The sequence below is a fragment of the Chenopodium album genome, chromosome 9 (genome assembly GCF_948465745.1).
Source record: "Chenopodium album chromosome 9, dcCheAlbu1.1, whole genome shotgun sequence".
In the NCBI taxonomy this organism is placed as follows: domain Eukaryota; kingdom Viridiplantae; phylum Streptophyta; class Magnoliopsida; order Caryophyllales; family Amaranthaceae; genus Chenopodium; species Chenopodium album.
This window is the reverse complement of record NC_137842.1, coordinates 36,461,209-36,475,528: the sequence shown is the minus strand read 5'-3', so window position 1 is coordinate 36,475,528 and position 14,320 is coordinate 36,461,209. Positions and strand designations below refer to the sequence as shown.

The 14,320-nt window shown below is 38.8% G+C and overlaps 2 protein-coding genes and 1 non-coding gene across 3 annotated transcripts; 2 read left to right on the top strand and 1 right to left on the bottom strand.

Moving 5' to 3' along the window:
- The first annotated feature begins 4,619 nt into the window (after positions 1 to 4,619).
- On the top strand, positions 4,620 to 5,248 carry LOC145557610 (uncharacterized). Its single transcript, XM_081618783.1, has 2 exons — positions 4,620 to 5,037; positions 5,112 to 5,248. Exons 1-2 carry the CDS (start codon positions 4,620 to 4,622, stop codon positions 5,246 to 5,248), a joined length of 555 nt encoding a protein of 184 aa, XP_081474909.1.
- An 84-nt stretch (positions 5,249 to 5,332) lies between these two features.
- LOC145557609 (uncharacterized) lies at positions 5,333 to 6,456 on the top strand. The gene is made up of 5 exons (XM_081618781.1): positions 5,333 to 5,491; positions 5,563 to 5,731; positions 5,837 to 6,016; positions 6,084 to 6,148; positions 6,205 to 6,456. Exons 1-5 carry the CDS (start codon positions 5,333 to 5,335, stop codon positions 6,454 to 6,456), a joined length of 825 nt encoding a protein of 274 aa, XP_081474907.1.
- Positions 6,457 to 8,785: 2,329 nt separating this feature from the next.
- LOC145560918 (small nucleolar RNA R71) lies at positions 8,786 to 8,893 on the bottom strand. Its single transcript, XR_014093511.1, has one exon. It is a non-coding gene; the product is annotated as a small nucleolar RNA R71 (small nucleolar RNA).
- Positions 8,894 to 14,320: the final 5,427 nt, after the last annotated feature.

Here is a 14,320-nt window from a genome sequence, read left to right as displayed (position 1 = left end):
CTTTTTGTAATGCGTTTGTAGATTTTAGCGCTAATTTCTCTGAGTTGATTTGCTGGAATGCGAGGTTTATAAAAATTAAAGTAACCACACCCTATAAGCGTGTCCTACGTATCCTTTCCTAAGGAATCAGACCAAACGTAGTTCTCTTGACTATCCTACTCAAGTAATTATGGGTAGTACTTCTTAAGTTGGTCAAGATTTTTCATGTTTGAGAACTCATTGCCATCCATATCAGTTAGTTTTGAAGCTCCTCCTGATAAGATTTTAAACAATATATGGCCCAGACCAATTGTTCTAAGCTTGCCTCTTGGGTTTAAAACATTTTTCCTTAATGCTTTTAGGACCAGGTCTCCTACTTTAATATTCCTTGTCTTGACATTCTTGTTGAAGTGCCTAGCCATGTGAGTTTGGTAACATTAAGTATGATGTAGAGCCTCTAGTCGTTTTTCATCAACTAGAATTAGCTCTTCATATTTCGCTCAGTCCATTCAACTTCATTAAGTTTTTCATTTCTAATGCGATGCGTAATGAAGGTATTTCTAGCTCTACAGGTTGTAAGGCATCCATCCCATAGACTAAGGAAAATGGAGTGTTCCTTGTTGATGACCGAATTGACGTGCGATAACCCCACAGAACAAAGTGGAGTTTGTGAAACTAATCTTTGTAATTTTCTGTCATCTTCTCAATGATTGTCTTCAAATTTTTATTAGTTGCCTCAACGGCACCATTTGCTTGAGGTCTATACAGATAAGAATGATGGTGTTTAATGCCATATTTTTGTAACAATTCTTCACATTCTGCTTGAAAGTGAGTTCTATTGTCACTTATCATTTCATGTGGGCAAATGATGTTTCATTTGATAAAGAGTGATACATGTTTTGCAGTGATTTTAGCATATGATTTTGCTTCAACCCATTTAATGAAGTAATTAATTACTACTAATATATATTCATGGCCTCCAGTTCCTGGAGGAGTAATTCTTCCAATGATGTCTATTTCCCATGTTGAGAATGACCATGATGACGTGTAGGTGTAGAGGAGGATAGAGGAACATCACTACTACAAAATTGGCCAAAGAGACCCATTATATAAGACCTGTCATCTACATAAGCGGTCTCTTTGATCCAAGAGACTGTTTATTATTAATAACGGGTCTCTAACTTTATTGGTTGGAGTGGTAAATTTATTCGAGAGAACGGTTATTTAAGACAACGGGTCTCTTGTGTTTTTTTTGAGAAAAAAATTATTTATCAAAAATAAACCAGAGACCGCCTTTTGCGAAAACCAGTCTCTTGTTTTTGATAGATAGACATGTTAACATTAAAAACCGGTCTCTTGGTTTTTGAGGTTCCACGCACGTCCCCATTCACTTTTTCTCTTTAACTTCTCTCTCCTCTTCATTCCCTACCTTAGTTACCGCCGCTCATTTCCTTTCTCTTCTTCTCTCATCTCTTTCTCTCTCCTCCTTCAAACCCTAACTATTTCCTTCCTTCAAGCCAAATAGCTAGCAACTGTTCAATTCGAGCAGCCATTAACGAAGAAAAGACAGAGAGCAAAATTTTGGAAATTAAGCTCTTCGATTCTCGACGGTGAGAATTCTTCAATCCCCCTTTTCAATTTTTTTTTTATTTTGCTCTTATATGTGGTGCAAAAAATAGGGGTTTTTTCCCCTTCATTTTCTTTCTAGTTATCTATGATTTTATTTGAGTAGATCTTTGTGTTCTAGTCATCTGATGTTCATTTTTATCATTTTTTCTTAATTAAAAATCTGAATTTCTTTTAAACTTTGCTTTTTTTGTCCGATTTTTCGTTTAGCCATGGTAATTGATTATAGTTTGTTTATTTTGCATGTTAATGTTTTTGTTTCAAAACCAATTTTTGCCATTTTTTATGAAATTTATGAGATTTGAACATGATGTGTTTTTCGGTTTCGTTTTGGGGGTTTTTTCAATGGATGTATTAGCTTTATTCCCTTTTTCTTTTACGTTTTTTTAAACATTTTTCCCCCTTAGATCTTCTGTAGTATTAGATCTAGTTTAGTTGATTTTTCGTTTATTTTTTTTATATATGTTATTGTTCGTTTCGTTCTTCTTTTATATTAGCCAGATGTGATATGTTGATGAATTTATTTTATTTTTATTTTCAATATCATTTTTTAGTTCTTCAGATTTTAGTTCTAGAAATTTTTTTCGTCTTTAAAATTTATCTTTTTAATTTATCCTGTCAATTCACTCTTTAGCTCGTTTTTGAAATTGGTTAAAATTATTTTTACGAAATTTCATTTTTATTTTTTCTTTTTGTGTGTTTAATCGCCATTTAACCAAATTTTTGGTTTACATCCTGTATTTCATCAGTTATGAATTTTTCTTTTCAATTTTTAGATCTTTGTTTTGTTTCATATGTTTTATTTTTTTTTTTATTTTTTTTTTACTTTTTTGGTTAAGTTTCCGTATTAATCTTTGTTTTGATTTTATTTTTTTTGAAAATAATGGTTTTTTTTTAATTATGCTGGTTTAATTTTTCTTATTATTTTTATTAGATACTAATTTTTGTCCGATTTTACTTTGTGTATGTTTGTGGTTACAGGTAATAGATTTCTTAAAGTTATCATCTAGAAGATCTTTGGAACTGGAAGTTATCATTTACAACGTTTTGTTTTTTTTATTTTATTTTTGTGTATTGGAATTTTAATTACTGTATGTTTGTATCATGTTTGTAATCTTTGAGGTATATGACATTCAAGAATTATTTTGTACTCTATATTTAATAATGTAAAAAAATTAAATGAGTTATATGGATGAATTGTGATTATAAATTTATAATTTTAAAATTCGTATCAAATAAGCAATATTTTTTTTTTATTTTAAATGATATTGGAGAGACCTGTTAAGTTTAAAAACCGGTCTCAAATTTCTTAAAAAACAGACTGCTTATCTTCCACAGGCGGTCTCAGTTTTTCACAAAAAAGAGACTGCCTATCTTCAATAGGCGGTCTTAGTTTTCTCATTCTAGAGACCGCCTCTAGTCAAGCAGTCTCTTTGTCAAAGAGACCGCTTAGCTAGAGACCGCCTCTAAAGCAGTCTCTTTGGCTAATTTGGACGGGTCTCTTTGGCTGATTTTGTAGAGTTGCAAGTTGGCATATATTTTGCATGGGGTCTATTTGACTTTTTATTTTTTTATTTAATTCATCAACTTGTAAGATCTGTTCTTAACCTAACAGGTCTATTAGCTTACCTTTAATTTATTTTTCTTTCAAAAAATCAAAAAAATATTTAAATGGTTTTTTTTTTTATTCCACCAATTTCTTCAATAATTACCTGTTAACTTGCATAATATTAAATTAACCTGCATAATATGTAATTCAATAAAATTTGTTGACAAATAAATTTTTAAACCTACTTCATATAGAATTCAATCAATCCCATTACAAAAAACTCACCCATATAATTTTGTGCCACCCACAAATAATTACACCATTACAAAAAAATAACTAACCCTGAACCTTCTCCCATTCTACCATGTACACCATTACAAAAAAAAAATGGAACTATACATCAACCATTGTTTCCAAAAATGTCAGCACACCATATGTTCAAAAGTGTATGTGCTGAATAAAAATTTGAACCAAAACGCAAGCAATTACCATACTACTGTCTTTGACTTCTTCATTAGCTTAGTTTAGTTGCTTAAGCAATATTCAAACAAAATTTCTCGTATCTCATCAATTTCTTCTGATGAATAAGCTTCTTGAGTAAAGAACAGCAATGTAAATAGCAAAAAAAAAAGAATTAAATAAGATCATAGAAGTAGTGTTAAATTTCAAATGAAAATTGAATATGTGAACCAAAGCTCATAACTGAATTACGAAACCAAACCAAAATTGAATTTCAGAATTTATTTTCAGAATTGAATTTCAGAACTAAATTCATAAATAAATTTAGATCCGAATTTTAGGACTGATTTCAGGCAAGGGCAAGGCAGGCAGGCGGTGTTTGCAGGGCAGGGGGTGTGAAGGGTAGGGGAGTGTGCGTGTGGGGTGTGGGTGCAGCTGCTGCCCGACCCATAAATAAATCTATATTGCAGAAATAATTCTCGAACTATTTTCATTAAAATTTTTTATTACAGAAATTATAGGAAAGGGAGCATCTTCAGCTTCAACCTCCTAAAGTACAATATCACCATAGTATACATTCAACCAGAGAAACGGATACCTCATCACCTCCATCTTCGTAGTATTTCCCAGCAAGTTCCACAGGCTTGCCAAGATTCCTTACCTAAAATGAGAAGAGAGAGGGAAAAAATAAAACCACATCCACAATCAGCAATTGCTAAAGTAAACTAGGGAGAAATATGGAAGAAAAAGAAAAGTAAAATAACCTACTGTACAATTTGTTTGTCGGTTAATAATGAGAGTTTAGTGCAAAGAGTTTTACGAGGAAGATACAAAATACCTAATTCAATATTTTCAATAACAAGTCTAAGCATTTTAGGAAAAATCAAATATACTATTTAAAGTAGAAGGGATGTGAGGGAAAAGGGACAAAATTAAAAAAGACTCATGTTTGAGTATACCCACCTACTAGACTCATGATTCAAGGGAATACAAATAAAGTAAGGAGATGAAATATTTGAACACCAAGTATTTTGCTAATGTTGATGAGAAAGTGGATGTGGCTCTTGCCTCTTTGAAAGCTATTCAAGACCAGCTTGCTGTGGATTATTCTATTTCTGACCTTCATGTTAAAGAGGCTGAAGCTGTAAATATGGTGAAGCATTGGATGTATATCCAGGAGTCCATTTATAAGAAAAAATCTAGGGTTGATTGGATTAAGCTGGGGGATTCCAGTTCTCCCTACTTCTTTTCTGTTATGAAGCACAGACAAGGTAGAAATGGAATTGATTCTATCTTCACTGAGGATGATGTCCTTTTGAAAGATCCTGTGCTTATTGAAAATGAGATTGTGGGATTTTACAAAGGGCTCCTTTGTTCTATTGCTAGTTCTCTTCCTACTGTTGATCTGGCCACTATTAGGAAAGGTTCTCAACTTAGTTTTGGTCCATTGACATTTTGACTGTTGTTGTTACTACTTTTGAGATTGATAATGCTCTAGCACAGATAGGAGATGATAAGGTGCCTGGTATTGATAGTTTCAATGTTGTTTTCTTCAAAAAGGCCTGGCCTATGATCAAAACTGATATTTATGCTGCTATCTTCTCTTTCTTTGAGACTGGTGTCATTGCTAAATAGTGGAATTGTACAACAATCACCTTAGTTCCTAAGGTTCAGCATCCTTCTTATGTCAAAGAGTTTAGGCCTATTGCTTGTTGTACCATGTTGTACAAGTTGATCTCTAAAGTTCTCACAAACAGGATCTCTAAAGTGGTGGGGACTGTTATTAATGATGCTCTAGCTGGGTTTATCCTGGGTAAGCACATTGGTGACAATATTCTTTTGGCTACTGAATTGATCAAAGGCTACTCTCATAAGTTTGTTTCTCCTAGGTGCATGATCAAGATTGACTTGGGAAAGGCCTATGACTCTGTTGAATGGCCCTTTTGCAGACTGTTTTTGAAGAGCTTTGTTTTCCTCATACTGTTGTGAAGTGGATTATGGCTTGTGTCTGTTCTGTTTCTTACTCTGTGATGGTTAATGGTTTTCCTGCTAAGCCTTTTCCTGCCAAAAAGGGTCTTAGACAAGGAGATCCTATGTCTCCTTTTCTGTTTGCTTTATGTATGGAATACCTATCTAGGTGCCTTAAGGAAATGACTGAGAATCCTAATTTCAATTTTCATCCTTGATGTGAGAAATTAGGTATTACCCACATGATGTTTGCAGATGTTTTTCTCCTCTTCTCTAGGGCTGATTCCATCTCTTTTCATCTTCTCTTGCAGGCTTTCAAGAAATTCTCTTGTGCTTCTGGTCTGATGGCTAATTTAAGTAAGAGTGAGGTTTATTTTGGAGGCATCTCTGATTTCGATAAAGATCAGCTGAAAACTGTTCTTGGTATGAGTAGAGGTAGCTTGCCTTTTAGATATCTTGGGGTGCCTTTATCTTGTAAAAAGCTTACTGTTGCTTAGTGTAGGCCTTTGGTTTAAAGGGTTACTACTAGGATTTGATACTGGACTTCTAGAAACCAATCTTATGCTGGTAGGTTACAACTTATCAAAAGTGTTCTTTTTGGTATTCTGGCTTATTGGGCTTAGATTTTCATCTTACCTAAGAAGATTCTTAGGGAAATTGAATCTAAGTTCAAGATTTTTCTTTGGACTGGGAAGAACACTTATGCAGAAAAGGCCCCTGTCTCCTGGCATCATATGACTCTTCCTAAGGTGTGTGGTGGCTGGAATATTACCTCTCTTGATGATTGGAATAAAGCTGCGATTTGTAAGATTCTTTGGGATCTTGCTCATAAAGCTGACAATATGTGGGTGAAATGGGTGCATACTGATGAGTGACATTTATGCCACTCTTTTATCCTTTTTCTCTAAGGATTTTCTCCTCATTTGCGCTTGTTTGGCCCTTTTTCTAAGCATTTTTACTTAGTTTTGCTTCCTCTTTCCTTTTCTCCGTTATCTTCCCTTTTCTTAGTCTTCTCGCTTTGTTTTTATTTTGATCTCCATGCTTTGGTTTTGTAGGTATTATGCGCCGAAAGAATGAGGATATCAAGAAGCCAAGTTATCTGTTGCGCGCGGGGTGCTGTGCGGCTTATGCGCGAGCGCACATGTGAGGCTGTGCGGGCGCGCAGCCCTGTCAGAACCCGCACAGCCAGACTGAAGAAACAGAGCAAAACCAGAGAGTTTGCGCGACCCTATGCGCGACCACTGCGCGGGCGCGCATACCTTTGCGCGGGCGCGCATGACTCATGTGCGGGCGCGCTCGTTTTCCCCGTACCCACAAAGTTGCGGCCGCACACTACGATGAGAGGGCGCACACACATTGTGTGCGGGCGCACAGGACTCATGTGCGGGCGCGCACGACTGGGTTTACGATTTATTTGCGCCTTGTTGTCCAAGTCTCTTTCTTTTGTGTGGAGCCACATATATATAGACGGGACTCTTTGTAAAACGGGGGATACTGAGTACTAATTCCAAAGAACACTAGACTAATCTAGAGAGAGAAAAGAGATTGTTATTCAAGCTTCCTTTGTATTCAACTTTGCTCAAGTTTTAATCTTCCATCAATCAAGCAAGCACCAAAGTTTTCATCTTTCTTCAATCCTTTCTTTAGTAATATCTTCTCCTTTCCTTTGGCATTATTTATGTTTTTTTTGTTACTTATTTTTGTCTATCTTATTAGTTCATCTTGTTGTTATTGATTTCATATATTTCAATCATGCCTTGCTTTGAGTTTTTTGTGTTTATTTCTAGTTTTGATATTATGTTTAATCTCCCTTCTCTAGGCTAAACTCTTAGCTAGGGGAAGGGGGTGGAAGATATGTATTGAACGATGGATGAATGATGATGGTTGGATCGAACTTATGCCATATATTGATGAAAGACATGATTTTTATTAGCTTGGGATTATTGTTGCACTCTATTTGATATTTTCTAGTTCAAATGCATGAAAGTGATTTGAATTAGATTAGGATCACCTCTATTTTAACGATTGCATGAGAATGAGTTATTAAAGTGGAGTTTTTATGGATTGTGCTTGTTTATTCCCTTGATTTGGTTATAACTAATAGGATGCATGAGAATGATCCTTATTAGGGGAGACCTCTTTCATTGATTTGCCTAGACTATTGCATGAGAATGAATTGTTTAGGTAGAACCTTGAGTTATGTGGCATATGTTTCATGACAATCACCGTTATTCTCCTCTTTCTAATCATATTGGACACCCCCGAATCCCTAGCGTAATTTTCTATTGATTTTATTCATCTTTATCTTTGCTTATTCGTAGTTTTAGTGCTTTTTATCCAATATATCAACAAAAACATTTCCCCTCTTGACTCTTGCATTAGTGATAATGATGTTGGACGAGTGAGCTTCCTTAGTGGTTCGACCCTTTACTTGCCACTAACTAGTTTAGTGTAAGTTTAGGCATTATAAATTGTTAATTTGATTAGGGTCAGTAGAACCAACGACCTATTAATCCCGATCAAATTTTGGCGCCGTTGCCGGGGAAGCGGCTTGTTTAGCTAATTTTATTGCTTTTGTTAGAGTCATTTTGCTTTCTTTTCTTTTTGTTTCTTTTGTTTTATCATCCTTGTCATTGCTAATTGTTTGCTTAGCTTTGGTGAATGCTTAGGAGGTCTCAAGGAGCACCCTCACATCAAATTGACCACGAAATCAACCGAACCTTGAGACAAGTCCGTAGGCTTTATCAGGACGAGGGAAGAGGCTTTGGTGATATAGTTGATAGTGAGAGTGATACTTACTCTTCAAGTTCACCACGCGAACCAATGGCGGGACAAGAGAATGATGTCTTGTTTCGTGAGTTCGGAAATCCGGAAGATTATGAACTCACGGGAGGGATTTTGCTACCCGTCACGGAAACCAAGTTCTCAATCCATCCACAATATACTCGAATGGTCCAATCGGAGCAATTTTCAGGAAGTGCAAGTGAGGACCCTATTGAGCATTTGGACCGATTCCTTGAATTGTGCGCAATGATGCAAACCAGTGAAGTGAGTCAAGACTACATTCGTATGCACCTTTTCCGGCAATCTCTCACCGGACGAGCAAAGAAATGGCTAAAGCAAGTAAAGCCTGATTCTCTCACAACATGGAGGGAAGTTGTAAAGGCGTTCTTGAAGCGCTTTATCTCCGAAGAGAAGACCGCCGAAATGAGAAGAAAAATTGCATCATTTGAGCAAGAGGCCGATGAAAGTCTTGGTGAAGCATGGGAGAGATTCAAAGAGTTGGTGCAAGCATGTCCCCACCATGAGTACAATCAAGGGTTGCTCATGCGGTTTTTCTACGACGGATTGGAGCCCATGTCAAGAGCCAATTTGGATGCGGGGGCGGGTGGCCAATTAATCAAGATCCCTCAAAATCAAGTTGAAGCCACAATAGAAGAGGTAGCAAAGAATTACTCTTGGGGGGGCCGAAGAAGAAACGCTCCAAAGAGAGGTGGTATTTATGAATTGGAGAAAGTAGATCAATTACAACATCAAATTGATCAACTAACAAAAGGGCTTTCCAAATTGAACACGAGTGTGAATGCAAGCTCAAGTGGTTGAGCAAGCTCTTCTCAAGTTAACTCTTTCTCTTGTCAAAATTGTGGAGGAACGAACCATGATACATCCTATTGTGGAGGTTTAAGCCCCGAGCATGTAGCGGCATACAACACTAGGCAAGAGGGATTTAGAGGAAGCGGCGGTGGAGTAGCTTGGAGACAACCACCACCCGGGTCTGTACCTCAACCTCAACAATGGAACCAACAAGCTCAACCTTCCTATAACTCCAACCCTCAATATCAAAATCCACCTCCATCTCAACCCCAAAACCCAAGAGGAAGCTATCCAAGGAACAACCAATACAACAATCAAACTCAAGCACCTCAAAGAAACCATCAAGAACAAGCACCTCAAGCGGAGCTAACTCAAACTCAACTCCTCCAAGCCATGCATGCGCAAATGCAATCTTTTGGGCAACAAATGCAAGAGATAAGAGCCCACAACAAGATGGTTGATTCACAACTAGCTCAATTGGCCGAGAGAACTCCTTTCAATTCACCATCCACTCTACCCGGACAACCACAACCTAACCCATCTCACAATCCAAAACCCGATACATGCAAGGCGATCACATTGAGGTCGGGGACTTCCTATGAAGGACCAAATGAAGGGGATAGTGAAGGAAAGAAGAGAGGAGAGGAGAGTGTGAATGAAAACAAAGGTGATGAGATAGAAGGAGGTTCGGAGAAGAAGAAGATAGACAATGAGAAGACAACTTCAATTCCTAGTGAGGCTAGGAATCTTGATGGACCGGTTCCTTTTCCCGGTCGACTTGCGGAGAGGAAGTTGAATGACAAATTCACAAAATTTCTTAGTGTCATGAAGAATTTGCATATCAACCTCCCTTTTCTTGAAGTTGTGACACAAATGCCATCTTATTCTAAGTTCCTCAAGGATATTCTTACCAACAAGAGGAAGCTCAATGATGAGCTTATCACCCTTCCACATCAAGTGAGCGCTCTTGTCCAACATAAGATGCCCAAGAAGGAGAAAGACCCGGGAAGTTTCACTTTGCCGGTGAAAATTGGGAATATGGAAGCTAGGGGCGCTTTAGCCGATCTTGGAGCAAGTGTTAGTCTAATCCCTCTATCCATTGCTCAAAAACTCAATATTGAGATGATCCCTACAAGGAAGACAATTCAATTGGCCGATCGATCGGTGAAACTGCCTTGTGGAGAGCTTGAGGATGTTCCAATTCAAGTGGGACACATCTACGTGCCTTGCGACTTTGTAGTGATGGATATGGAGGAAGATGTGAACACTCCTTTGATTTTGGGACGTGAAGCTCTTAAAACTTTGGGGGCGGTCATCAATTGCAAGAACAACACCATCACTTGTGAAGTGGCCGATGAAAAAATTGTCTTTGAATTTTCGAAATTGCTCAAGACCCCCATGGTTGAAAAATGCTATAGAGTTGATGTTGTGAATGAGGAGCTAGATCGCTTGGGGAGGGTCGTGATGGGGCCTCAAGATCCAATGATTGAAGCCCTTACATGCGAAGAAGAGTTCCACTCTCAAGAGGCTAAAGAATTTGTCATGGCAATAGAAGAATCCTCAAGGGAGGAAGTTGAACAACAAGTTGAGGTCGAGATTGAGTCCAAGGAGGAGAAATTGGAGGAGAGTTCTAAGCCTCCTCCCAAGGTAGAACTCAAACCCATTCCCCCTTCTTTGAAATATGCTTTTCTCGATAAGGAGGGAAAATACCCTATTATTGTCAATGCTACCCTAGATGGTCTTAATTTGGAAAAACTTCTTGATGTTTTAAGGAAATATAGGGATGTGATAGGGTATAGCATTGATGATATTAAAGGTATTAGCCCTTCTTTATGCATGCATCGTATTCATCTTGAGGATGATCATTCCACCTCCATTGAACCTCAAAGAAGGTTGAACCCCCACCTTCAAGAGGTTGTGAAGAAAGAAATCTTGAAACTACGTGAAGCGGGAATCATCTATGCTATCTCAGATAGCAAATGGGTTAGCCCGGTTCATGTGGTTCCAAAGAAGGGTGGAATGACCATAATCAAGGATGAAAAGGGAGAGGAAATCTCCACCCGGACGGTGACCGGGTGGAGAATGTGCATTGATTATAGGAGATTGAACAAAAACACCAAGAAAGATCATTTTCCTCTCCCTTTCATGGACCAAATGCTTGAAAGGCTTTCTAACCATGCTTTCTTTTGTTTCTTGGATGGGTATTCCGGATTTTTCCAAATCCCTATCCATCCAAGTGACCAAGAGAAAACTACTTTCACATGTCCATATGGGACATTTGCATACCGAAGAATGCCATTCGGATTATGCAATGCTCCCTCTACTTTTCAAAGATGCATGACTTCCATTTTCTCTGAGATGCTTGAAAAAGAAATTGAGGTTTTCATGGATGATTTTAGTGTTGGTGGCTCGTCTTTTGACACTTGTCTTTTTAACCTTGAAAAAGTTTTGAAAAGGTGTCAAGAGACGAGTTTGGTTTTAAATTGGGAAAAGTGTCATTTTATGGTTGAGGAGGGCATTGTCCTCGGCCATAAGGTTTCAAAAAATGGCATTGAAGTAGATCCGGCCAAGGTTTCGGTGATTGAGAAATTGCCCCCTCCTACTTCCATCACGGGGGTACGGGCTTTTCTTGGGCATGCCGGTTTTTACCGGAGGTTTATCAAAGATTTTTCTTCAATCGCCAAACCCTTGACCGAACTACTCAAAAAAGAGGTTGTTTTTTACTTTAATGAGGCTTGCCTTGAGGCGTTTCGTAAGCTCAAGGAAGCTCTCATTTCCTCTCCCGTTGTGCAAGCTCCGGATTGGAGCTTGCCTTTTGAGCTAATGTGCGATGCTAGTGATTTTGCAGTAGGTGCCGTTCTTGGTCAAAAGAAACAAGGAAAATCATGTGTCATCTACTACGCAAGTCGGACTCTAGATGAGGCTCAAAGGAATTACACAACAACGGAGAAAGAGATGTTGGCGGTAGTGTTTGCATTCGATAAGTTTCGGTCCTATCTAATATGCTCAAAAGTTATTGTGTACACGGATCACATCGCGGTGCGGTATCTCATGACCAAAAAAGAAGCAAAGCCTCGCTTGATCCGTTGGGTTCTCTCTCTCCAAGACTTTCACATGGAAATGAGGGACAAGAAGGGAGCGGAGAACTATGTAGCGGATCATTTGTCTAGGCTACCATTTGAGAACAAGGAGGATGTACCGATTAATGATGAGATAGGATTCGAGGCTCTCATGGCTTTGGTGTCAACTTCTACTCCTTGGTACGCGGATTTAGCCAACTATCTTGCGTGTGGAGTCGTTCCCCCGGAGTACTCTTCTCAACAAAAGAAGAAGTTTTTCAAGGAGGTGAGAAGATACTTTTGGAATGACCCATACCTATTCAAGCAATGTGGAGATGGCCTTTATCGGAAGTGCGTTCCAGATCATGAAATTCAAGGTGTTCTTGAGCATTGCCACTCACTACCATGTGGAGGACATAGTGGTGTTGACAAAACAGTGGCAAAAATCTCTCAATCCTTATTATGGTGGCCGACAATGCATAGAGATGCCCACCAATTCGTTGCGCAATGTGATAGATGTCAAAGGAGCGGAAGCATTACTAAGAGAGACGAAATGCCCCAACAAAACATTCTAGAAGTGGAACCTTTTGATGTTTGGGGGGTAGACTTCATGGGACCTTTTGTTTCCTCTTGTGGGAATCTATATATCTTGGTAGCGGTCGATTATATGACAAAATGGATTGAAGCCATACCCTCACCTACCAATGATCACAAGGTTGTGCTTAAGCTCCTAAAGAAGATCATCTTTCCTAGGTTTGGAGTTCCGAGGGTGTTAATTAGTGATGGAGGTTCCCATTTTGCCAAAAAACAATTTGAAGCTCTTCTCAAGAGATATGGCGTTCATCACAAGGTTGGACTACCTTACCACCCTCAAACTCAAGGACAAGTGGAGGTCTCGAATCGTGAAATCAAAAATCTTCTTGAAAGGATGGTGAACAAATCAAGGAAAGATTGGTCTCTCAAACTTGATGACACGCTATGGGCTCTAAGGACGGCATACAAGACTCCAATTGGCACGACCCCCTATAGGTTGGTCTATGGAAAGGCTTGTCACTTGCCGGTTGAGTTGGAGTACAAGGCGTGGTGGGCCATCAAAGAGCTCAATATGGATTTGTCTTTGGCCGGTGAGAAGAGATTGCTTAAGCTCAATGAACTTGAAGAGCTTAGAGATGATGCTTATGAGAGCTCAAGGTTATATAAGGAGAAGACCAAAAAGTGGCATGACCAACATATTAGAAACAAGAACTTTAAAGTTGGAGACAAAGTTTTGCTTTTCAACTCAAGGCTTCGTTTGTTTCCGGGCAAACTCAAATCAAAGTGGTCGGGTCCTTTTGTTATTTCAAAGATTACTCCTTATGGCTCCTTTGAGTTAGATTCGGATGGTAACAAGTTTATGGTTAATGGTCATCGTCTAAAGCATTACTTTTACAAGGAAGAAGTTGGTATCATCGAATGTATAATGCTTGATCCTTTGGATCCCAAGCCTCCCACTTGAAGGATTTTTCTCATGGTCAAGCTAGTGACCTCATAAAGAAGCGCTTCTCGGGAGGCAACCCGAGTTTCTAACTCTTTTCATTTTGTCCTTTTTGAACTTGATTCTGAATTTGATCACCCTTATTTTTTTTGGTTGCAAGGTGTTTGGATGATTAAGGAGCAAGGATTCTCTATCTCGAAAATGTGAGGAAAAATCAAAAATGCCCTGTGCGGCCTGTGCGCGCTATCTGTGCGGGCGCGCAGTGAGACCTGTGCGGGCGCACGGACACTGTCAGAACCCGCACAGATTTTATACCAAATTGTAGCTGGAGGCAGAAGGTTTGCGCGACCTGCTGTGCGCCGTATGTGCGGGCGCGCGTATATCTGTGCGGGCGCGCAGAACTGTCAGAACCCGCACAGAATTTACCAAAAGTTGATGCTCGAGGCAGAGAGTTTGCGCGACCTGTTGCGCGACCTCTGTGCGGGCGCACAAATCAACTGTGCGGGCGCGCAGAATTCTTGTGCGGGCGCACAGAACAGGTAAATCGGGTTTTTAGCCCCTTCTCCTCGATTTCTTTCTCATATTTTCGACACCCTATTTTCATACTCCCTT

Excerpts from the sequence above, each read along its gene's own strand:
- LOC145557609 (XM_081618781.1), top strand. The coding sequence starts at position 5,333 with ATGTTGTACAAGTTGATCTCTAAAGTTCTCACAAACAGGATCTCTAAA. Across the intron at positions 5,732-5,836 it reads TCCTTTTCTGTTTGCTTTAT|ATGTTTTTCTCCTCTTCTCT; the intron begins GTATGGAATACC and ends TGATGTTTGCAG. Across the intron at positions 6,149-6,204 it reads TAGAAACCAATCTTATGCTG|ATTTTCATCTTACCTAAGAA; the intron begins GTAGGTTACAAC and ends TATTGGGCTTAG.
- LOC145557610 (XM_081618783.1), top strand. The coding sequence starts at position 4,620 with ATGAAATATTTGAACACCAAGTATTTTGCTAATGTTGATGAGAAAGTG. Across the intron at positions 5,038-5,111 it reads TCTGGCCACTATTAGGAAAG|CACAGATAGGAGATGATAAG; the intron begins GTTCTCAACTTA and ends ATAATGCTCTAG.